Source organism: Molossus molossus, unplaced genomic scaffold (assembly GCF_014108415.1).
Source record: "Molossus molossus isolate mMolMol1 unplaced genomic scaffold, mMolMol1.p scaffold_m16_p_7, whole genome shotgun sequence".
In the NCBI taxonomy this organism is placed as follows: domain Eukaryota; kingdom Metazoa; phylum Chordata; class Mammalia; order Chiroptera; family Molossidae; genus Molossus; species Molossus molossus.
This window is the reverse complement of record NW_023425401.1, coordinates 3,805,548-3,830,552: the sequence shown is the minus strand read 5'-3', so window position 1 is coordinate 3,830,552 and position 25,005 is coordinate 3,805,548. Positions and strand designations below refer to the sequence as shown.

Below are 25,005 nucleotides of genomic sequence, written 5' to 3'. Positions count from 1 at the left end.
AAAATAGTACAGCTTCCCCACCGCTGAGCCCTACCCCCGAAGAGGCAGGACAGTGACAGAAGGTCCTCGCGGGCCAGCTTGTGGGCGCTAACAGGGACTATGCGGGCACCGGGCACAGCTCGCTGACCCGTGGGCTCTGCCCTGAGGTGCTCTGCCCTGAGCCGAGGTGCCGTGTGTGGGTGAGGAGCACGGACCTGGGAACAAGGCTGCCTGGTGTCAAACCCCAAGTCTGCTACTTGCCAGCTCGAGGCCTTGGCAAGTGAGACCCCCCATGCCTCAGTTTCCCCACAATCAAGGGTGCTTGGAAAATGAATCCTTTGAACGAAAAGCTGGACGAAGCAGAGCTTGGTGCTTACACAGCTGTGGTCAGGGAATGATGGGTGATGGCCAGACATGGGTTTCTTTCCGCGACCCTCTCCCTTCTCGGACAGCTCTCTGCAAAGCTCACCGGGGCCTGCTCTCGAGCACCTTAAACTTCATCGTCTGTGTGAAAACTCGCCGTGTGCGAGCGTCCTCTGGGTGGGGCGAGGAGAAAGCCCCATTGTCTGAGGGGTGCAGGAAGAGGGGACCGAGGGGAAGAGTGTGGCCCAGCAGCGCTGTCTCCCAGACCGAAGTGACCACTTAGACCGGGGGACGACACGCCTGTGCCATGTGATACGTTTTGGGATGTGCAGCCTGGTTCTGAAGTCACCAAGTTACTCCCAGTTAGTGACAGCCCCCCAAGCCCGCCTGAGCCAGGAGTTTAGGAAACGACCCTCTGACTGGTGGGCAGGCGATGACCCTACAAGCCCCCCAGACTGAGACCTGACCGCGGAGAACCGCACACAGCACGGGGTGTGGCTTCCTTCTGCCCCCGCCAGGCCCGTCCCCTTTTCCTCCCTTGGTCCTTTCTATTTTTCTTTTTAAATTATTTTTCCTTTCGCCCGGGTGATACAATTTTATTTGTCCTCTTGGCAGTGTAGCCGGGACAATAAACGAGCTTCCCGTCAATGCTGAGACAACTTCCCAAGATGCCCCAGGCCTTGGTGAGCCAGCGCAGGGATCTACAAGTCGACAAATCCCACTTAGAAAAGGCCAGGAGTTGAGTTTCTGGTCGGCCACCAAGTGTTTCTGGGGTCGTTTCGCTTCACACTTGGACAAAGAAACGTGTTTAACCCTTAGGTAAGCAGTCCCTAACCCAGGAGCAGACGTCTCTCTTCACGACCAAGAAGGCCGTTGTTTTCCTTCCCCTCCAGGGAGGACACTGGTCCCTACAGCTCCTGGGACACAGCGGCTCTTGAGAATTGGAAAGCAATGTGTCGCAGGCAAGAACTCACAGCCACTTGCGAGAGACCTTCCACGCCAAGCCGAGCCGTGCAGCGCGTGAGGGGCAGCAGGCCATGCAGCTGGGAGGTGACATGGTAACACCCACAGAGAACCACCCGCAACCGCCAGGGACTGAGCTCGGCCCAGGGACTGCGGCAGCTCCCGTGTGGCCGATGCGCAGCTGACGACCTGGCTCACGGCTCTGCTCCTGTCCCGAGCACACAGGTGGGGCCACCGGGCCACTGTCTGCACTGCCAGACCCGCCCCCCCGGACCAAGCCTGTCAGCAAGAAGATGCCAACGGAGCCCCAACAGAGCAGCACCAGGCCTCGAACCCAGCACCCGCCTGTCCTCCTGGCCACCCGAGTCCTCCCAGCCTCAGCCGGGTTTGCTTGCCTTGTTATCACGTCCCAAAGGCGGGACAGACATCTCCGCTCTTACAAACGACCGCAGTGTCCAGCGGAAAGAACCCAGACCAATGGAGGCACTGACATCAAACCACACGGAGCACCAGCGGAGGACACTGTCCAGATGGAGCTGGGTCGTCCGATGTTCAGTGTGCCACGCGGCAGGCATGGGCTGGGGGCAGAAGGCACCCAACTCCACCCCGTGTGGGCCCCGCGAATGACCGCGTCCCGGGCGCCGGGGCCGGGCGGTGCCCGTGGTTTACCTTGGCGATCTGCACACACCAGTTGAGCAGGTACTGGGAGCCGATGTGGTCCTTGTGCTCGCGGACATAGTCCAGGAGGCAGCCGAAGGGCATGAGCTGCGTGACGAGCTGCACCGTGGAGGTCAGGCAGATGCCCAGCAGCCGGCACACGTGAGGGTTGTCCACGCTGGCCATCACGTAGGCTTCCTGCGTGGGTGGGAGGACAGGATGGCATCAGAAAGGCTCCCGTAGGGCTAAAGGGAGAGGCGGGCAGACCCCTCTCCAGGTCAAGAAGCACAAACACGATTCTGAGTTTCTTGTGTACTTGGGGAGGACGAGCCAGCCCACGAGACAGACATTTCCGCAGGGTCTTCTATGTGTCAGGCTGTGGAATGACCCCTCTGTGAAGCGGGCACCTTCCTGGGGGCCCTCAGGGAGCCCCAGGCAGCAGGGACCTGCTGTCCCGAGTCTGGCATTCATTGTGAAGACCTTTGCCTCGAGGTTAAAGATGCTGCTGTTTAAAATGTCAGGGTCCCCAACCCCGGATAGGACTTTCCCAGGAATCCTGAACCTTTGCTACGGACAGGCACTACCCACGGTGACGGCGGGAGCTCCAGCGGAGGTCACCTGAGCCCGCAGGTGGCCGAGGGAGGCTGCACATCTCAGCAGAGCACTGCGTGTCCCTGCCTGGGCCGCGGGCTTGCTGTGGTCCCGGGGCAGAGAAGCCCTCAGGACACCCGTCTCAAGCTTCACCACGCATCGAGGGCGTGAGGTCTGCAGCGCGGCAGACTCGGTGGCCGCGGGATTCATTCTACACAGAGGGGGGCCACGTGGCAGGAAAACTGTGCTGCAAGAATCAGCCCCCACTCGTGGGCTGGCTGCCGGACGGTGGACAGAGACTGAGCTCTAACCCTCCGCTGTCTTGCTTATGGCCATGCGCACAAGGGGCCCCCTTCCGCTTCAGTGAGCATTTGGGGCAGCGGTTCGCACCCTTCCTAATGCTGACCCTTTGATACAGTTCCTCCTGCTGTCTGTGGGCGTGTCTGCAGTGGGCGGAGCCCCCTGGAGAGGACGAGGGGCGTGTCTCGGTTCCTAAGACCATCGGAAATGGTTGTTTGACTCCCAAAGGGATTGCAACCCACAGGTTGAGAACCGCTGGTTTAGGGAATCCTTGATTTCCACCCATAAATCCTTCCTCTCTCTCCCTTTAAAATACGTCGGACTCTTTCTTCTGATACAACAGGGGCCATGGTCTGCAGGAGAAAGGTCAGAGGCTCCTCTGTACATCGCAGCCACTCCTGTGGGCAGAGGGGCAGAGGGGCAGCCAGGTTCTGCGGCAGGAGTGAAGGCACCTGGGGCTGCTGGGCATGTGAGGTGGAAGACAGGAGACAGAGGTGGGGGCCTCTACCCTTCCCCCGCCTCACTGTTCCTGGGAAGCCCGGGGCCTCGCCTCCCGGCGCCGCCTGCACAGCCCCTCCGGTCCTCCTGCCCTGTTCTGCCCATCCCCCCTTGGTCCCTCCTACCCCTGCAAGGTCCTGGGTCTCCTGTCCCTTGGCTGACTCCTCTGCAGGGAAGCCTCCCGACCCCCAATCCGGGTTCAACTCTCCTGGCGCGCACGGCTTGTCCTTGGGGGAGCAGGCTGGGCCCAGTTAGAGACGCCTGTTCTCAGGCCACAGTGAGAGGCAGGGAGGCGGGGCCCAGCGATCCGCCTGTCAGAACTAGTGCCTGGGAGCGTCCACAGCGAGGGGCCCTTGGGGAAGCCTCCTTCCTCCCCAGGCCCTCGGGGGAAGGCTGTGCATAGCTCCTGGGACACGCCCGGGCCCCACTCTGGACGGCGCCGCCAGCGCTGATTATTCGTTGCCTGGATCCCCGCCCCCACCCCGCTGTGCTCCTGCTGACTCAGCAAGAGTGGTCAGCACTTGGCGGGAGCGCTGGATCTCCCCTCCTCTCTCCATTCCAGGGGTGCCAGACACGGCTGCCTCAGAACTGCCCGAGCCCAGGAGCCGGAGAGTCAGAGACGGGGCCACCGCACCTCCATCCGCCACAGGAACGCGGCAGTTTCCGTCCGGGTCGCAGCACTTAGCTGGATGCCTTCCTGACTGGTTCGACTCGCTCCTTCCAGGAGCGGCTGCGTTTCTTTAACACGTGGACCTGACATCACACCACCAAGGAGACACTTCTCACCTCCGGACACTCACACGCCTTTTTCTCTGAGAAGGGCTGTTTACAAAACGTTGGGACAGGACAGGGCCCCAGCGAGCCTTTCCTCCGAGGCCGCATTTGTCTGAAGAGAGAATCAAGGCCCAGAGAAGCGAGCGGCTGACCGGAGACCACCGTCCCCAGCGCGGAGCCAGGCCCAGGGCAGGTCTCCTGCCAAGGGCTCTGGCTAAGCGGCCGCCAGAGAGCCGGACGCTGGCAACAGCGCGTGTGCCAGTCTGTTTCGCATTCTCCTTCCACGGCCTGCCCTAAATTTAACCGGGGAAGTCCATGGAAAAACGAACAGGCCACGTGACTGCCCGAGAAGCACAGATCACGTCTCTCCCGAGTCTGGGAGCCGGTACAACCACAACACCCAGGCGGCTCCCGCTTCCTCAAGATCTGGTTGCGATCTGGAAACATACTGCATTCGTTTTGGAGGGAGAAAAAGGTGCGGGCAGAGCAGTCAGCTGCGGGGGCCCGGCCTGGGCCTGGGAACAGGGAACTGAGCCTGGCTGGGGGGTCGGGCCCCACAGAGCCTGGAGCCCCGCCAGGTCCTGATCCCGTTAAAACCCCATAGGGCCACAGAACCAGGAGGTCACTTCTGCCCCGCCCCCAGACACAATGGAGACGCCCTTTGGCCGCGGGTCCCTTCAGTGTGTGCAGAAGTGACAAGCTTTGTTCCTCGCGGTTTGTTTTGGGCTCTCAGAGGCTCAGTGACCCCCGGCAGCACGCCTGGTACCCCACAGCCGGCTCCCCGCGGCCGCCCTGCCGGGCACAGGCAGAGCCTACGGAGGCAGATGTCCGAGTCACATGGCAGGGGTGTCTCTGAGGCCTGGGGACCTGGAAAGTCTGTTGCTTTGCCCCAGTTGCCAGGATGATTTTTGGCGCCTGCCTTCTGGCTTGTCTCCCCATCTGAGAGCTGTTTGATGGTAGGCGCTGGGAAAAGGACCCCACTCGGTGCTCACCTCCTTCAGCGGGGGCACGCCTCACTTTAAGACTAAGGAGTAGGTACCCTTTTTTGTTGTTGTTGATCCTCACCTGAGGGTATTTTTTCCATTGATTTTTAGAGAGGGTGGGAAGGAAGGAGGGAGGGGAAGAGAGAGAGAGAGAGAGGGAGCAAGAAAGAGAAACATAGACTGGCTGCCTCCTGCATGTTGGGGCTGAGGATCAAACCTGCAACCCAGGTATGTGCCCTTGACCAGGAAGGAAGCCCATGACCCTTCAGTGCGAGGACCAACGCTCTAACCACTGCGCACGCCAGCCAGAGTGGTATCCTACAATTTTGAAACTTTACCAGTTAACTAAGCCACTAAGAACAACTTAGGCCAGAGCCACAGGGCTGCTGGCAGGGTCTTGGAGCCTGACCCACGGGGGTGAGAGACAGCAGGTGAGTAGAATCCTTTAGAAGGTGCACCTGAACATCAGAAAGAAGGTGCTGAGCCCCAGAGGGTGTTTATCGTCCATTTCTCTGTCCCACAAATGCATGTTTCCTCCAATTTTAAGGGTTCTGGGGGGGGGTCCCTTTTCAGTGAAAACTGCTTCCTTCCCAAAGCGTGGTTACTGGCTTCAAAATCAACTCGTCTCTGCCTTGTCAGCACTGTGGAAATGGGCCTTTCCTCTGTGGAGTGGGAAGGGGTCCTTGTTCACTGGAGAGGTGAGGGCGCTGGAGACGTAGGGGAGGTGCCTCGCAAGGGTCCCGTCCACTCCAGCCCTCGAGGTTCCGTTAACAGGAGCTGACACCACGTTAATAAGACTTCACATGCATTCGTGAACCATTACAACGGAAGATAATGTCCTTTGATAAGTGTATCATCGATGTGGGAGGCTCTGGACGGCACTTCATGAAGGCGGTGTCTTCCATTGAGGGGTGTGCTGGGGGGTGTCCCCCCACAAGGAGGCAGGGACGGCTGCCTGGGGACTGTGAGATGGAGGGAGACTGCCCCTGGGAAGTCCCTGTCTCCAAACACGTTTTCAGAAGGTCCACATTGGCTTGGCTTGCTGTAGGTCTATTCTGCGGGTCAGAGGCCTGCGTGGGGACTGTCCCCTCCGACCTCTGCCCTGCTTGGCTGAAAGACGAACGAAATCCCGTTTCCCTGACCCACCGCCGAGCCTCTTCTCCTCCTCGTTCACAGGCGCTGCCTCGGCACAAGGAAGAGGCGTCATGGACGCACAGCAAGCGGAGGCCAGGGCTGTGACCCACAGACCCTGGAGGGGTGCCCGCTGGGCTCCCGGAGCATCTGCTTGCAGAGGGCTCTGCCCTACAGCCGCCTCTACCCGAGTCTGCAGCCCCTCGCTGGCTAGTCGTGGTCCAGAGGTGGGGGACGTTCAACATACTGAAAGCGTGGTCGAAAGGTGCCACACACCGAGCCTGACAAACTCCGAGACCAAGAGGAACCACACAGATGGTCAAAACATAAAACCTCCTAACTGAAAACAAGCCGTGGCGGACAGTCACGGCCTAGGCCTGTAGCTTCCCTGACAAAGGTCAGTCTGCACCTTAAGTGAGGCTGTCCGTTGTCTTTTTGCATCGAAGATAACACGCCTTTGAAAGGTCAGAGTAATCCCCTTTTTCTAGAGCCCTCAGGGCACAATCTCCCACCCAGAAGCTGAGACCATGGGACCCCTCATGATCACCCTGTTCCCCCATCCCATTTCTCTGTCCTGTACATGTTAATGAACATCCTGTACCCACAGGATAAAAGAAGTACGGCAAAGAAGTGCAGGTCTCTTCGTTTTACTCTTTTATCCACTCCCAGAGATTGGCCAGCTGTGCTTTCCCCCGCCCCCCTCATCTACCACCAATGGACTTCACGTCATCCTCCTCCGGCTCCTCCCTTAATCCTAGTGTATAAAATAAGCTGTAAAACCGCCATTCTCCGGAGGGGCATTTTCTCAATCCGTTGAGATCTTGCTTCCCGGCAGCTGTCGTCAGTTAGGCTCCAATACACAAACTCATAAAAACTCTCCGCAGGTTTGAACTTTTCTTACGTCCACAAAAGTAAAAAAAACACGATACTCTGCGGAACATTCCACAGACTCCTCCACGGAGTAACAGTCTGAAGATGCCGAAGAGCCTGAAGTCACTTTGGGAGAAAGCACAGAAGGCGGGTGACCTTTTTCAGAGTTGCTGCCACATCACATGGTTAACTCGAGGCATGTTCGAAAAGTCACTGCGCCGAGGCGCTAGCGCGATGGAGCCAAGGCGAATGTGAATTTCCGAGTCGGACGCGACGGCGAGCTGAGTCCCACCTCACCCCTGTGCACCTGAGCATGTTCCTTGAGGCCTCCGTTTCGTCATCGAAAGAGTGTTGAGCGAACACCTGCACCCGAGTTCAGCAGGTGCGGTCGTGTGTGTACAGCTGGTGTGGAGACAGGAGCTGCCTGGCTAGCGATTGTAGGGGAGATAACAGAATGGAAGAGGTGAGGCGTCTCCATGAGAGAAGGCCTCGGGGGACTGCTACCGACTAGAGCCAGAAGGAAAGAAGACACGAGACGCGACCCTTCGGAGGGTGGTGACGAAGACAGGCTAAAGCAGAGCACCAGGCTGCCAGTCAGGAGAAACGAGGCTCTGACAGCAGCCCTGTGCACCGCTAGGGGAGGACCAAGCAGAAACTCACGTCGAGAATTTCCTTGTTGGCTTTGGGAGACGTGGCTTCTCGCAATTCCTTGATCGCCACGGGGATCTTAACCTTCTCACCCTCTGGGATCCAGAGCCCCTGCGACCGAGAGAGAAGACATTAGCTGACAGTCATTGTAGCAAGCAACATGGGGGTCACTAGTGTCACGGTCTGAAGGGCAAGGGAAAGAGCCCAGCTCTGCACTCCAAGGCCATGGGTGCTGGGGGCCATCCCACATCAGCAGCTCTTTAGTGATCACGCTCCATGGATCGGAGTAGTTCAATAACCCTACGCTGGGGCCAATTACAAAGCCACCGTGCGCCATTTCCTCTGCAATTCTAAGATACCGCGTCTAACTGAAATCAGACTTGATGCGGAGGATCTAGAAAAAAACGAATTAAGAGGAAGTCGTTGTGACCTGGGCTTTATTCGGATGTTGTCCTTGAGACTCCACCTGTGCTACCCACCCCTCTATAAGGCCAATGCCACCTTCTGTAAAAATGTCTGTGTACAGGTCTCACAGGACCACTTCCTTGGCACGGTGACTATAAAAGATAAAAACGCTGGAATTTCCCAAACCCTCCGCACAAAGAGTGGATGACATAAGCAGATGACAGCCGAGGACTCTTCTTCGCTCACCCATAATGTGAGGCACTGCCAGCCCAAGTCCCCCAAGGGCCCGTGCCCGGCTCGGGCAGCCTCACCTTGTACACTGTGCCGAACGCGCCAGAGCCCAGCACCTTGATCTTCTTGAATTCTGTTTCCTTTAAGATCCTCAAGAGGGCTTGGTTGGGCGCCTCTCCGCTGGGTGTCAGGGGCTCAACGAGCTGTGGGAGACAAGGGTGAGTGACAGTGACGTTTGCTCAGCCTCCACGCTGCGTGCCCCGGGAGGCGGGTGTCAGGTACCAACAGGTACCAATCGGACATTGGCATTCTTTCTGGTTTTGCCATCACAAGCAAGCAAGCATAATGATGCAATGGCACACTTAAAACGCAAAATCTCAACTGTCCACGCAGGGCGCCCTCCACCCTGAGTGGGTAGGCGAGGGTCCGGGGGGGGGGGCGGGGCGGGCTCCGGGGCAGGTGCGCGCTCACCTCCCTCTCCTGCAGCAGCCGGCGCAGCGTGCGCTTCCGGACGATGTGGCGCCTGCGCAGAAACAGGCCCACCGCGAGGCCCACGGTCAGCAGCAGGAAGAGGCCGCCCACGATCCCTATGGCGATGGGCTGCATCTTGGGCCTAGAACGCGGTGCAGACACACGGGAAGGTCAGATTTGTCACAGATTTCATGACATTTGCATGTCGCACATTTCCTGCACTTGCTGATGCGCTGACCTCATTTAAAACGCGCAGAAAGTGCGGCTCCCGTGCGGCTGCTAACGGGAGAAAAGCAAGCCAAGGATTCCAGGGCAGTGTCCCCAGCTCCGTCCCTACTCCAGCCACCTGCCTGCTTTGCACTTGTAAATCGAGGTGTCATCTGGCCCTCTCCATATAATGATTTTATCTATCATCCATCTGTATTTATTTATATTTTTTTATTTTTTTATTTTTTTTTATCCTCACCCGAGGATATTTTTCCATTTTTTTTTGTACAGATAGAGTGGGAGGGAGAGACAAGAAGGGAAAGAGAGAGAGAAACATCGATGCGAAGGGACACATCGAGTGGTTGCCACCCGCACGACCAACCAGGGCCGGGGACAAACTGCAACCGAAGTACGTGCCCTTAGCGGGAACCGAACCCGGGTCTCTCTGGACCGCAGGCCGACGCTCTAACCGCTGAACCAAACTGGCCAGGGCTGTATTTATTTATAAATATGTATAAATATATATACATAAATTTTTTTTAATTACTACATTTTTTTAATTGATTTTTTTTTTTTTTATCCTCACCCGAGGACATTCTCCCATTTTTTGTACAGATAGAGTGGGAGGGAGAGAGAGGAAGAGAGAGAGAGTGAGAGAAACATTGACGTGAAGGGACACATTGAGTGGCTGCCACCCGCACGACCAACCAGGGCCGGGGACAAACTGCAATCGAAGTACGTGCCCTTAGCGGGAACCGAACCCGGGTCTCTCCGGACCGCAGGCCGACGCTCTAACCGCTGAGCCAAACCGGCCAGGGCTGAATTTTTTTTTTTTTTTGAGAGAGAGAGAGGAAGGGAGGGAGGGAGGGAGAAGAGAGAGAAACGTCAATGTGAGAGAGAAACATCGGTCGGCTGCCTCCTGCACCCCAGGCATGGGCCCTGACCGGGAATGGAACCCGCAACCTTTTGGTGCATGGGGCAACACCTAACTAACTGAGCCAGACTGTCCAGAGCAAGGGTTATATTTTAATTTGTTAATTAAGAAAACGTATTAATTCAAAAAGTAACTCGGACTTCAGTAATGATTTTCACACGGATTTGTATCTCTGTACGTTGGAAACAGAGCATTCCACATGCGACAAACACACACTGTCTGCTGGCCAGGATGGGTAGGGGGACCCTTTCAATGACGGTGAGATTCCCGAGAGGGTCCTTCGCTTTCAAGATGGGACCACGGCCACGTGAGGGGTGGAATGAGCTCAGAGGAGTTACACAAGGATGGGGTGTCACATAGAAAGCATCGCTGTCATAGATGGGCGGTGTCATCTTGCAGCCTCAGACCTCTCGGATGAGGCTGAGTCTGACTTCAGAGAGAGAAGAAACCTCGAAACTCAGGTTCCCAAGCTCACTTGGGAGAGAACCATCTGAATCAGTTGATTTCTGAATTTAGAATATTAAGTTATTATTCTTAAGTATCTGTGCCATTTCAGCTTCTGGCAAAGTTCACTTCTCCAGGCAGAAATGGTAACAAATACCAAAGATTAATTGCATGTAAAAAATAAAATAAAAAAAGAGACATCATCCTTACAAATTTCTCCTAGGCGGGTCAAATGTACATGAAAATGCTATTTACAGCCCTTTCTTCCTAGCGAGGGCAAGAGCCATCTCTTGCCGCAGCAACTCGCCAGTCGATGCAGTTGGAATTCATGGGTTTTTACTGTCTTGCAGGGAACACGGAGAGAGATGTAAGAATAGCTGGTTACATAGTCTGAAGATGCCGACCGGCACGAAAAATGGGGGGCTGGGGTGCCTCTGAGGCTCAGTGGAGAGGAGGGGATGGAAGGAAATCCCTCTCTCCGAGAAACTGCCTCCTTTCTGGTCTCGAGAGGCGGGATGTGTTATCATGACTAATTCTGGGGGTGGGGGGAGGTAGAGTCAGCGGACACACAGAGGGATTCTGCAGACGTGACCGGAAATGGCAGGGGTCACTGGACTTTGGCTCGCATCTGGGGACGTCGGGATGGCGAGCAGGTGTCTGGTGTATAATTCCACCTCCTCTCTGGACGTTACTAATCGATGCTGCTGCTCTTTCCTGCTAGGTCTGAGCAGGAACGCCCAGCTTTGCCGACCTCACTGCAGCATTTCATGCAAAGATGGCAAACTGGACAGAACTGAAAAGCGGGTGGAGGTCAGGTTGAGAGAGGAGGTCGGGGAGAAACTCCCAAGCTGGGACGTTGTCCTTGAACAGAAAGGTCCTTCAAACACAGGTCTGTGACCGGGCCAGCTGGGTCAGGGAGGAAGCTAGAGAAAGAGAAGGACCCCACGACATAGGTGTGACCAAGACATGGGGGAGGCAGCTAGGAAGCAGCAGTGGGCACGGAGCATGCCATCCTGCGGCACCCCACTGAAGCACCCCCACACGGCCGTGGACACGGCAGGTGGACCCAGGTGGTGGTCTGTGCTGGGGCTGCTGAGCCGGCCCAGAGGTGCGAACCCGGCCAGGCAGGGGGAGTCGGCCACGCACCAGGCATTCACGATCCTCGCCAAGCCCATCGGGCACAAAGCGCTCACACTTACCCGTTCCCCTTGCAGAGTCCAAGACCCGGCCCTCTACAGCTGTAGGAATAAAAAGACAAAGACATTTCGATCATTCTCTTCTTTAGCGTCTTTTTCTCGAAGAGCCGCTCTTGAATCGTAAGGGAGTCCTCCCTCCCACGTATCGTCTTGGGAGCAAACTGCAGCTCGGAGGGGCTGAGCAGATGCCACGGTCGCGGCAGCTGGAGTGGAGGCTCAGACTGGGGGGGCTCGGGACCTCTGTCCCTTCCTGACGCCCAGCACGCTGGGCTTCCCCTGTCCAGTGCAGTCAGAGCGGAGACGGGCCCAGTCCTCTCGCGGCATCGACACCACACTGCGCCTCAGTTTGGGGGTAATCATGTGCTTCTTACGCATCTGTCTATCCACTGCTTATCCACTCTGCAAACATGTCCGAGTGTCTACTCTGGGACAGGGGCTTTCCTGGCACTGATCACAGCAGAGGGGCCTCCGGTCCTCGTTGTTGAAATGCTTTCATGTGTAATTTGGACCCAGGCTTCGCTGTCCCACAGTTTGGTTTCGGATATCAACACAGGCAGAACCGAATCTTTTCCTGGGCCACACCCCTCAAAGAGGGGCGGCCGGGGGAGCCCACGGCGTGACTCCGTGGCAGGGAAGTGGGGTGATGACGGCAGATGAAGCCAGAGCAGTCATCCGTGGCCACACCCCTGAAGAGCCACACGAGGTAGGGGCAGCGTCTGTCCTAATGGGACTCTTGAGCAGTGGGCCACAGTCTCCAATAGGAATGTCCATAGGAAAACAAAAGGTTCCAATTAAAAGGAAAAGACAAACATTGTATAGCCTAGGGAAAGATGAAGGGGTGCTGTTCAAATACATGAAGAGGTCTGGATGGGGGGGGGGGTTGTGTGAAACTGTCCTCTGATCACAAACCTTTTCTTTTTTTTCAATCCTCACCCGAGGACATTTTTTGCATTTATCTTCAGTTAGAGCGGGAGGAAGAGAGGGAGGAGAGAGAGAGGGGGGGAGAGAGAGAGAGAGAAAGAGAGAGAGAGAGAGAGAGAGACATTGACGTGAGAAAGACACACCGACTGGTTGCCACCCACATGACCCCAACCGGGGCCAGGGATAAACTGCAGCCAAGGTACGTGCCCTTAGCGGGAACCGAACCCAGGACTCTCCGGTCCGCGGGCCTGTGCTCCAATCGCTGAGCCCAACCGGCCAGGGCTGATCACAAACATTTGCTATCTCACCCCAAGGGCTCTGATTTCTACACTCTGCTCCTCTCGGTTTTGAGGGTCTCGGCAGACCCTCTTTTCCAGGGTGTCAGACTATGGTCTCGCCCTGCACTGTGCCTGGGTCTGCATCCCCACCCCAGACACACCGGCTTTGACAGTCAGGGCAACGCGCAGGTGGACCTCATCTCTCTCTCTCTTTTTTTTTAATCCTCACCCGAGGACATTTTTCCTTTTTTTTTGTTCAGACAGAGTGGAAGAGAGAGAGAGGAAGAGAGAGAGAGAAAAACATCGACGTGAAAGGGACACATCGAGTGGTTGCCACCCGCATGACCAACCAGGGCCGGGGACAAACTGCAACCGAGGTACGTGCCCTTAGTGGGAACCAAACCCGGGTCTGTCTGGACCGCAGGCCGACGCTCTAACCGCTGAGCCAAACCGGCCAGGGCGGGACCTCATCTCTTCACAGTGTCATCTCCTAGGAAAACCAACGTCGCCTAAGACAAAAAACAGTCACTAACGGAAGACGGCGGAACGGGCACACACAGGACTATGAAAAGCTCAGCCCTATTCCGATGAATTGACTGGTGTTGTCTGCCGTTTGTTTCTTTTGCTAGTAAACTTGGCAACATGTTGCCAGATTATTTGGAACAATCGGTGGATTAGGGGCGGCAGGAGGGAGAGGCCACTCATTTGCAAACCACAGAGGAAACACCCAGCTGTCGCACGTGTCGGCCACGGATTTTCTTTTCAGTCACCTAGCACTGCGACCTCTGGCCCACGGGGTCACGGCGTGAGGGGGCCCTTCCATTCACCCACCCCAGTGACTGGAACTCAGGCCGGCGGGAGGCTGGACGCTGACCAGGGGACTCCGTCATTCCCAAATCCAGGTCACATGTCTGCAGCTCAGCCTCTCCCATGCACATGCAGTGGAAATATTTTTTGGAAAACTTCGGACACAGAAAACGTTTCAAGACTCCTGATTTTTGGAAGTCTAACGGGAAGGCGCTGCATCCCTCGAGAACACTCACCCTCAGCACTCTCAGAGGTGTAATCCCCACCATCCCCACCACCAGCACTGGCAACACACCACCTCCTCCACCACCACCAAGGTTACTGCCAGCTCACCGCCGGCTCCGTCCCCTCCGTGGCTGAACCGCGGATGGAGGGCTCACGCACTCCAGGTACCGTTTTATGTACTTCGAACATATCCACTCAACATCACAAGAACCCTGTGAGCTAGGCAGTGCTGTTATCCTAATTTAGAGATGAGAAGACTGAGAAGAGACTTGCTCAAGGCCAGTACGTAAGAGACTGATGGAGAGAAGAAAGAAGAATCAGTTCCCAGGGAGGTGGAGGATGAGGAGATGCACACAGGATGGGAACGGTTACGATGACCACTCCGCTTCTCTCTCGGTTGCTGGGGGAAGTCCAGCGTGACTGCCCCATTTACCACTTCAGGAAGTGAGACATGCATTCAACGCGCGTCTGCCAATTGCCGTCAAAACCGTCTGAATTTACTTAGCGATGGCTTAGCAGTCAACTAGCTAAGAGCAACAAGTGTCTTTGAGCAGTTTTCCAGGGGACGTCACCTTCCATGCATCGCAGAACGATGAAAACTGCCGTGTGCACCCCAGCCACCCGGAGAAAAGCGTGGAAACGCTGGAGACCTGCCAGGACAATGCGCTCACCCCACCTGTCACTGGCTCAGCTTCAGACACGCAGGCTCCCTGTCCCCATAAACCACGGGAGGCCGAGAGACAGTCCCGCCCCCTCCGTGACCTGCCCACCTGCATGTTCTTGCTGCTGCTCGGACCATGGGCACCACCCGAACCAATGACTCCAATACAAACCTCTTCCCGGGCCACCTGCTAACCCTGGACATGTTGCAGTCTACGGACTTGCAAGCTAGGGAACCTTCCGCTCTCCAGCCTCTGCTTTTCTGGGCCAGGGCGTCACTCACCCGTAGGTGCAGTTGGGATGACAGAGATGGCAGACGTGATTGGCATCTGCATACTTCCAGACCAGCGTGTTGTTTTCTCCCATGACCCCTGCCGGGCAGGTCTTGACGCAGTGAGGGCCATCGATATAGTGGGCACACTCCACACAGTTGTCCGGTCCCTGCGCCAAGGTGGACAAAGACACTCACGTGGATCGCTCTCGTGGAAGTAACTGTTTACTTCTCCACTGACCGTGGAAAAAAGTCAAATAATGCAGACGTTCTTAGATCACAAAACTAGTGCGTCTGTGACTGTGTTCGCCTGACGTGACCCGTTAATAGTGTAGCGTAAAGTCTTCCTGACCCTAAACACATACAGTACATAAAAACATCAAAGAAACTGTACTGTGTAGTTTATGACACTTGACTGGTACTCTGTGTGCACCCTGCCTTGTCAAAACAACCCTGACGGGCTTTCATGTACAGCGACACCAGACTGGTCAGGCAGCTCACATCTGTGGTTAAAGGGGGGCTCGTGGGAAGCCAGACTTGCTGAGGCAAATCAACGACACCCCATCCACCTGGTAAGGTGCTCAAGTTGACTCTGGGGTGCACACTCTCACTGACACTCTTTCGAACGTCGTTACTGCACACGGGGTTCTCACACTGAATTTCAAAAAGTTCTGCCTGGCCTTTCTTTAAAATTCTCTGAAAATGATGCGCTGACATTACGTAGAACTCGATGGTGGTTGAGTGGAAGGAGGAAGCCCAATGACAGATATCGGAAGTCACGGACACAAACGGTCACTGCCCAGCCCACCCCTGGCTCTCTTGTTGGGAGAGTGGTCGTGGTGAAGTTTGAGGGTGCAGAAAAGGTGGGTGCTCATGCCAGCGGGCTGCGGAAGGGCTTCAGCGCCACCACAGCCTGACCCCGGTGAGACACACAGCCTCCCGTCTGGGAAGGGGGCCTGGGTGGCTGTCCTTAGCAGCTAAGGGTCGCCGGGTCACGGCTGTGGGTCTACAGGTGCGAGGCTGCCCCTGTGACGTGCGGGTGAATGACAAGAAACATGCTCCTTACGCGTCCCGTGCAGGTCACGTTCATGGCTTGGGGCAGGCACTCCGGATGGCACTGGACGCACTCAGAGTTCTCCACGAACTCCCTGGGCTCGCTGGCAGGAGGGAGAGAGGTCAGTCAGCAGTGACCCCCGGGGTCCTGCTTCAGCAGGTGGCTGGTTGCACTGTCTGAGATTTCAGGCCACACAAATCACCTCCCTCGGAAATCCACAACAGCTTTGGGTAAAAGTCAAGCGGTCAGGACCCGCGACTAGCCTGTAATGTAGTAACCGGATTCTAACCGAACCCCTGGCCACATTCCCCCCAAACAAACACATCCACCTCCTTGAACATCAGAACATCTCCCTGCATGTTCCTACAGGTGCTGCTTTGGTACAGGGGCTGGCAGCCAACTGGCGGGCCGAGCACACGGTCCCGAGCGGCGCCCTCCACTGCATGGTCACGCCTCCTCACATTCGGCTGCAGGAAACGGACAGTAGCTCTTACAGTCTGCTCCATGGTTACGGCCCCAAGTGGTAAGCGTGGAGCACAGGTGTGCAGAATTGTGCCTGTACTATGTTCACCACTCCTCAAAGATGTGTGCGTCAGTGTTCAGCAAGAAGCTGGGGTCTGATCGGAGAGAAGACCGGGGTGTGTCTGTGAGGAACACCGGCACCTGGCTGGTTTTGAACTACGGGTCCCCACGCCAGGCGGTGAATGAGGGGTGCGCACACCCGGAGACGTGTCCCAGGAGTCCTCTCTTTTGGGCACAGGGCATCCATTAAACCAAAGATGCCACATTTGCTTTGCTCTGTGCGTCTGCTCTGGGTCGCCACACTCTCGGGCGGAGTCGGTTCCACAAAGGGACCCGGTGCTGCCGGATACCAGGGTTCACTAGCGGGAAGACCCAGCATCCCAGTGTACGTCTTTGAATTGCTTTGTCTTTTTATTTATTTATTTTTAAAAAATATATATTTTTTCCTGAATGATTTTAGAGAGAGAGGAAGGGAGAGGAAGAGAGAGATAGAAACATCGATGAGAGAGAACATCGATGGGCCGCCGCCTGCACGCCCCCCACTGGGGATTGGGCTCACAACCTGGGCATGTGCCCTGACTAGGAATTGAACTAGTGACTTCTTGATGCAGGGTCAACGCTCAGCCACTGAGCCACACCGGCCCAGTGCCTAGTCTTTTTAAAAAGAAGGGAACATTAAAAACTGAGATGAGTGTCTATTTGTGGCAGTCAGGTGCACCGGGGTTTCCGACTGGTTCAACAGCGCTGACAAGTGTGCAGATGACCCACGAGATCAGTGAGCCCACCAGCTAATGGTTTCCTCGGGCACTGAACCCGGTCCTGTCTTCCTGCTACTGGGTATTTCTGGGTCCAATCCAGGGAAGATTTCCTAGAACATCTGAATTCCACTGGCTCTTCCCTCTCACAAAATTTCCCTCAAAAAAAAGTTTTTTGTTTTTGTTTTTTAAATGGTCCCTACCAATCTCTAGTCTTCAATTTTACTTTGTCATTAATTTATTTTCAGTCACTGTTTGTGGTCATTCGGACTCACATCAATACCGAGATCCGCGCGGAATTGACGGACTGTGATTTTTACCGATGGCAAATAAACTCAACAAGCATTTAATGGGAGTTTCTTTCTTTCTGCACGGTTCTAGTTAAAGTGATTTGCGCTGTTTTGTGTTTCTTGAACATGAATGAAAAATGAACCAGGGGATGTGATTTGTTTTAATCCGGTTTGACATGCCAGGGACGGTGTACCACGAGGGACAGACCAGATGGCCATGGTCTTGGCCGTACGAACCGCCGATGACCATTCCGTTTGTCCTGGTAACTTTGTGCAGCTTAGAAAAGCATAAAGCATTTCCAGAAAAAGAGACTCCATAAAGTATTAGATTGGATTAAGGAATGAAAAGAGTTATTCCTTTCCTTTTGTGATTAATAGTTGCCAACCAACAAACAAAAACAAAAGGAAAAGAAAAAAAAAAAACAGTCAGACTGAAGGACTAGAACCCTCTAAAAACCACAGTCGTCTTATTTTCTTTGTCAAGACGAAGGGGTTGACAGAGAACGCCTCACCCCTCCAGAAGGTTGCACCTCTCCACACATTCCTTGTCCCGGCTGACGTTTTGGCAAGACACGCAGTCCTGGGGTTCGGGGCCCCAGCAGCCCTCCGACGAGCACAGCTGGTGACAGACACGGCCTCGGGCCTCTGGGGGGACAGGACAGCGGTTAGCAGCCAGAGGGACGGGGCAGGACGAGCCCGGAGTGAGGTGCGAGACTGAACCGGGCAGGGAGGAAGCTCTCGCTAAAATTAATATCATCAACACTGAACTTATTTCTGTTCATTACAATTGACTGACATCCTGACTCCGGGGCAGACTCAGCCTGCGGATGGAGAAGCAATTCTGAGGACCGTCACATGGGCACGTCACCGAGAGGAACCCGCGGGGGTCCTTCACCTGGCTACTTCAGGAACGAGAACAGCAACGGAAGCATTTGGGGACGGCCCTTCCATAGCCTACGTCAAGACAGACGACGCGCGGATCCGCGAGCCCACCAACGGGACTACTTACTGCAGTCCTTTCCGTCTGTGTTGTTTATGACTCTGCTTTTCTGATTTGTGGTCCCGAACAGCCTTTTCCAGTTGACGGTGTCCGCGTAGCACAGGTTCTTGTTTCCCGAAATGACCACGTCCCCGTCGCTGATCTCCTTGAGGGAGCGCAACCCCAGAGACGTGATGTTCAGCCCGACCACCGCGAGCGAGAAGCGGCCGCTGGATCGGGGAGAAGAGAGCGAGCGCCGTGAACATTACGGAGACAGGACGTCACTGGAAGATTTATTTTGTTTTTTCTGGACCACTTCCGATCCCCTGCCTTCCAGGGGCCGTAAGTCCCATTGCGAAAGGTCTGAACGGTAACTTTTGAAACTTGCAACTGTTTTCTTGAGCTCCTCCAGGGAAAAGCTAGTTTCTTGTTCGCTGAGTATCTTTAACCCAGTGGCTAGCTCGGGCCTGAATAAAGGTCTCCGTGTCACTGTTTTATTTGCTGCCTGTTTATTTTGCCTGGGCATGGAGAACACGTTCTAATCCCTCAAACACCCAAACAGACTTCAAAAGTCACAGGTCATGTCCCCATCCATCCATCCATCCATCCACCCACTGAACAAACATCTGAGGTGATATGTGACGAATTCTATGTGGGTGTGTATATTTTCTATGCTCAAGAAGCCCTTTATTCCCTAGTGGGGATATAATCGGATGAGCAGATAATTCTAACCCAGCACCATGAGCGTGGTGACAGTGGGCACCACGGGGGCAAAGAGCAGGGACACCTAAACACGTCCGGGGAGGGCTGTGCAGGAAGGGGGGCCTCCTGGAAGAGGTGAGGCCTGACGGTGTGGACCTCGGGAGAAGGAACGACGCTATTTTCTTCACCCAACACTGTGCCGGTCCTCCAAGGTGATCCTGACATGTCCGTCAGATGACGGGTGGACGTTGTTCAGATTAAAGGGAGTGGAGCCCTGAACACCTGCAGAAGCAAGAAAGCCAGGGAGCACGTGGCAGGTGCCAACAACCACACGCTACTGCTGGAGCAGAAGTGTGGAGGCAGGGAGGCCGGGAGAGGGCCCGGGAGGGTGGGAGAGGCCAGCGCATGAAGGCCTCGACGCCACACGGAGGACTTGGACTGTTCGCAGACGACGGGAACCCATGGGAGGGAGGTCTGCGTTCCCTGTCCTGATGCCAGCGAGCGTCCTAAAAATGCAGACCTCCTTCCTATGGGCTCCCGTCATCTGCGAACCACAATCCGAGCTCCTCCGGGGGTGGCCAGGGCTACGTTTTTAATGTCTTCAGTTACAGGTGACACCCGACAGCTCTTTGTACGCATTTCAGGTGTACGGCGCAGCGGTTCGACGATCACACCCTTCATACAGTGATCCCCCGACGTTTCCAGTTGCCACCTGGCACCATCCCAGGGATCAAGTATCATCGAGTGTATCCCTGCGCTTGACAAACCCGTGATGTTCTACACCTCACACCCCGAGGGCACATCGGCCACTCTACAAAAAGCCTGAACGGTCCTTTTCCAACACGTCAAGGCCGAGAACGATAAGGAAAGATGTAAGGACTGTTGTAGGCGGCAAGGGACGAGGACACACAGCTAACTCACGGTGAACACGGGCTTGGACAGCGGCACAGAGGCGGTCACAGACAACGGGTGGGACCCGGGTAAAGTGTGGCTAACAGCAGTGCCGACGCCAAGCCCTTCGTTCTGGTCCCTGTACCGTGGTTCGAGAGACGCCAGCTCCGGCACAGACAGGCCGGAGGGTGTATGGCAAGTCCCGTGGTATCTCTGCAACACTTCTGTATGTTTTACTTGCAAATAAAAAAATGAGGAAGGGTCTGCCAGGCTTGGCCGGGGCCACTTACAGCTGCTTTGTTCTGCCACGTATGATCTCCAGGTTCTCGAACGCGTGGAGGTCCGTCCTGTTTTCTGGCCAGGCCTGAATCAGCAAAAAGCCTAGAAGGCCGAAGGAAGGCGCAGAGACACGCTGCTTAGAGATTTCTTTTTTTAAAAAATACGTTTCTATTGATTTTATTTTTTAGAGAGAAAAACATCGATCAGCTGCCTCCTGCACGCCCCCCACTGGGGATCAGGCCTGTAACCCAGACATGAGCCCTGATGGGGAATCAAACCCGGACCTCTCAGTCCACGGGATGACGCTCTGTCCACTGAGCCACACTGGCTGGGCAGAAATTTCTGTTTTGTAGGAGATGCTATTCTAGGATTCTCAGCAGACTGCATGCAGCATGGGCGGGACAGGTGAACACTGGTCTGATTCTTTGTATTGTCCTCACCGAGTGTGTACACACACGCAAATGCACGTCAGGCTGCGGGGTACACCCTGCCTCTCCCAGAGTCCCCACCACCCAGCCCCACCAGCAGACTGTCCCCATGGGCAGTGGCCCGAGGGCCTCGCTGGGCTCCGTATTCGATTACTCCAAGCAGGCTCTGGATGAGGGCGGCCACTGGTCGAGCCGTTACTACGTACAAGGACGTTGGCATATTTTCCTTATTTAATGCAATCCCTCAAAACAATCCTGTCATTTAGGTCAAATTATGTTCTTTTTGGGAATGAAGAGCCCAGGGCTTTGCTGGCCGTCACAGACCAGTCCAGGCAGGGACATGAAGTCCCCTCCCCCGTTTGGTTTACCCCTTCTCGGACCCGGCCTGGGCTGGGGGTCAGCCTGAGTCCCCGAGTACCGTGTTCACCCCTCTCACGCGGGGGAAACTGCATTTCTGAGAAATGTCAAGGATCTCGGTCACTCGCGGAGACTTTCAGGAGAAGGCGTTGATGCCAGGGGAGGAGAACACGGTCTCGGGTTCTCTGACGCATCGCTTCCCACGCGGCCCGGGCCGTCCTCACCTGTGATCTCCTTCACGGTCTTCAGAATGTCCAGCTCCTTGGGGTCCAGAGGTGGCGTGTGCGTGAAGGAGTCACTGAAACGAGTCACAGAACGTCACCGCCCCCGCGTCCACCTGCGGGGAAAGCCGGGCTCCCCACCGAAGCCTCGCCTGCCACTCACCCCTTGAAAGCCACCGGCAGGATGTGCAGGTCCCCGCTGATCGTGGTGCAGTTCCTGAAGTGCTTGATGTTGGTGGCGTTTATGGAAAGGGTGTCCTTGAATTCTCCGATTCCTATCCCGCTGCAGACTGTGAAGAGAGGGGAGACGTCGCCCCGCTCACGTTGGCTGACTTCGGCGTGGCTGGGTCGCCCCGGCAGAGGGGAGCAGGGAGGGCGTGCAACCCCGAGATCGGTCACCGCCGGGTCATCGTCCACCCACTCAACAGACACCGATGGAGGCACCAGGAGCCGTGGCGGGATTTGGGGTCACAGGGGTTAGAGAAGGAGACGGGTCGCCGTCCTCACTGGACCTGTGTCCTCTGCCTTACCTCCCACGGGGACCAGAGCACGCTACGTGCCGTTGGCGCCGACCTGGGCACGGCCCCCACCGCCCCCGACCACACCTCCACCGCCCTCCCACCGCCCTGACCTGGCCTGCAGCTCTGTCTTCCAGCTTGAAGGACAAATACGCACATGTTCTCACAAATCGAAAAGATGCATTCACTTAAGAAAACGTTGAAAACACAGAAGAGCAGAACGAAGTGACCAGCGGTTCCGCACCTGTCATTAGTATTTTAGCAACGTCTCCTAGAGAAGCTGCTCAGAGCACCCTCGATAAGCGGTTCGTGTTTTGTATTTTCCCCACTTTTCATGCTGTGACTGCTGGTTCTCAAAACTAGTCACAAGCAGGGTTCCTAGTGGCTGTCAGAGGTGCCATCACAGGGGATTCTGTAACACCTTTCAGCAGGTGGTCAAACGCTTTTCTTCCAGAGTTTAGGTAAGTCGAGTGCTTTGGTCTCCGCCTCGTGGGTACACAGTCTCAAATGTCCCTTTCCGGGCTGGCTTCTTAACTCATGTCCACTCCTGAATGTCCATCAAACATCATCTCCACCCTAAACACCCGCCTCGCCCTTCCCAGCCTCAGGTCATGGAACAGTAAAGGAAGAAAACGGGGGGCCCCCATGGATGGTTCTTGATGAACCAAGAATAGAGACGGGACGTCCAAACGGAGCCCACAAGTGTTGAGTGGATTCGGGGCGGGAACAGGTAGAACTTCCCGGGACAGCGGGGAGAAGTTCCTGTTGAGCTGAACACGGAAGAGCGTACTAGTCGCTGTTCAACTCGGGGTGCATGGGAAACCGCCCTCCATTCCTCAGGGGAGGTCCCTGCTTGTCGGGAAAGTAGGTGACGTCTGTCACCATCACATGGTTCAGGGGATACACACACGCACACACACATGAACACACGGGAACACAAACACGGAGACAGTGAAGGCGACGTGGCCAAGGAGGAAAAATCAGTGAGTTTCTGCGAAGGGCATAGGGGTATTCACCGTACAATTATCGACTGCTCCGGGATGAGTAAAAATTCACACAGTCAGGGACACAGTAGGGGTAAGCGGAGAGAACCTGGCCTTGAGGACACTCCAAGGACAGGGCACAGTGTAAAGGAAGAACCGTGTTTCTGAGCCTGGAGAACGATCTACTCCCATCTCTCCCAAGTGGCGAGGATTCGGGCAGGTGCAGAGAACCCAGCCCCACGCCCCAGGAAGCCGGCCCACGCCCCGGGCTCCTACCTTTGCGACAGGGCCCCTCGCACTTTTTACACTTGCGGACACCGTCTTCCTCCACCTCGCGGCTGTCGGGGCTGCAGGCCCGGACGCACGACCCGTGGTCTGTCACCACGTAGTTACCTGGGGAGGGACAGGAGAGGCAGGTGGTGAAAAGCAGCACCAGGTGTCGCTGGGTCTGTGTCGTCCTGAAAGGGGCAGATGAAAAGGGATCACCGTCCCCTGGTTTTGTTTATCTGAAGGACGAAGAATAAACGCAAACAGAAAAGGAGTCGAGTTCAAGAGTTTTCATCGCCTCGTGATGTGGAAAACAGAGCTACGTCCTCACAGGAGGGGGGCAGACGGATTGGGGAGAAAACATCCCCCCCACCACACCCCCTGATTAAAACGCCTCTTCGCTGCTCATTGTTTCTAGCAGGTCCTGCCTCCAGGGCTGATGATTAAAACTTGAGTATTTATTAAAAACACGTGAACCTCAGTGAGGACTCCTCTTCCACCAACACTGCTCCCCCGGAGTGTGTTTAATCCCCGGGGCTGCCCCTGCCTTGCGGTCCTCTCTGGCCTGGGGGTGCGGACCGCTGGTCAGGTGCATCGGTCCTCCCCCTCCGCACCCTCGAGCTGATGTGCCGGTGTTGGTCGTAACACACAGTCACCTTCTTCAGGGGCTCGTGATCCCGCTTGGACTTCCCCAGCAGGTGCACAGACACAGTCACTGGGCGCTGGTCGTCTGCCTGGGCATCGTCCGCTCTGACCTCTGGGCCCTGCGCGTTCCCCCTGGGTTTCCAACCGCCCCGTCAGCCCTCTTCCAAAGACGATCTCCGTGTCATGACTGTGCCAACCGTTTCCTTAGCGCTGTCATTTCCCTTCCAGTGGCTGTTTCTGAACTGGTGTGTCATTTTTTTCTGCCCAGAAGTTCACAGTTTTCGTCGCTGTCAGTCTGGAAGGGCACATCCCCCTTCGTCACTGTGTTTGAGGGATGTTGTCCGTGGTTCGTCTCCCCCTTGACAAGTCAAGGTTGGTCCCTAAAGCTCACTCATCAGACAACCCCGCGCTTTCTGTCAGGAGGTAACTGCAGATGGAAATGACCAAAGCCCAGCAAATGAGACAAAACAACAAACAGAAACCCCTCTGCGGCCGTCCCGAGGGCACAGCTCCGGGAGGATCCTTTCGCTCGGGAAGGTGGGCCTATCAAGTACGTTTGGTACAAGAGCCAAAGAGTGAAGCGGCCCAGTAGCCATGGGTTTGTGCCCCTCAGACCGCTGAACGTTCTGGGCGACCCCAGTGGGCCCTCGGTTCCGGGCGCTGGCCCACAGGTGTGTGTCCTGTCCTGGCCACCCCGCCGCACCTGTCACCTGGGCGGCGACCTCCCGTCATCTGCACTCGGACGGGCCCCCGGTAACATGTCTGACAACGAGCAAACACGCCGCCCAGGACCACGCGAGCTGGGGACCCCAGGGTTCCGGCAGGAGACACACGCAAACGGGTGCCGGAAGAGAGGGTCCGTGTGCGATGGACTCACGGGGGCATTTCTTCACGCAGGTGGCGCCGAAGCTGTATTTTCCGTCTGGGTTGACGTCCATCTGGTACGTGGTGGGGTTGTAGAGCATGAGAGGGGGGCAGGTGTCCTTGCACGTGGCCTCGTCCCGGAACTTGCGACAGACCTGTGGAGAGAATAACACAGAGGGGACAGAATGTGAGACGGAGCCGGTGCTGCCATCCCAGCAGAACTGGCATCGGGCGCAAGGTCCCCTCAGACCTCTGTGGCTCATCACCCTTAATAATCAGTGACTTGTATTTATTTAGTGCTCATCTCTGCCTGGGCCTAGTGACGAATGCCGTGTGTGTGACGTCATTTAGACCACGTATCAGACAGGCAGTCTGTTCTCTACCATTCTCCGATGCGGAAACTGAAGCCCAGAGAGGTCGATGCATTTGGCCAAGGTCACACA

General features: G+C 55.9%; 1 protein-coding gene across 1 annotated transcript in view; it reads right to left on the bottom strand.

The window, feature by feature from the left end:
* EGFR (epidermal growth factor receptor) overlaps positions 1-25,005 on the bottom strand; it is a 157,144-nt gene that overhangs the window by 16,174 nt on the left and 115,965 nt on the right. Inside the window, exons 7-20 of the mRNA XM_036247102.1 lie at positions 24,576-24,717; positions 23,063-23,179; positions 21,449-21,575; positions 21,289-21,362; positions 20,291-20,381; positions 18,438-18,637; positions 17,941-18,073; positions 15,874-15,964; positions 14,820-14,977; positions 11,649-11,687; positions 8,865-9,006; positions 8,474-8,596; positions 7,770-7,868; positions 1,975-2,160 (exon numbers count right to left, since the gene is read on the bottom strand). Coding sequence (XP_036102995.1) covers positions 1,975-2,160; positions 7,770-7,868; positions 8,474-8,596; positions 8,865-9,006; positions 11,649-11,687; positions 14,820-14,977; positions 15,874-15,964; positions 17,941-18,073; positions 18,438-18,637; positions 20,291-20,381; positions 21,289-21,362; positions 21,449-21,575; positions 23,063-23,179; positions 24,576-24,717 — 1,722 coding nt within the window. The remainder of the gene's footprint in view (positions 1-1,974; positions 2,161-7,769; positions 7,869-8,473; positions 8,597-8,864; positions 9,007-11,648; positions 11,688-14,819; positions 14,978-15,873; positions 15,965-17,940; positions 18,074-18,437; positions 18,638-20,290; positions 20,382-21,288; positions 21,363-21,448; positions 21,576-23,062; positions 23,180-24,575; positions 24,718-25,005) is intronic.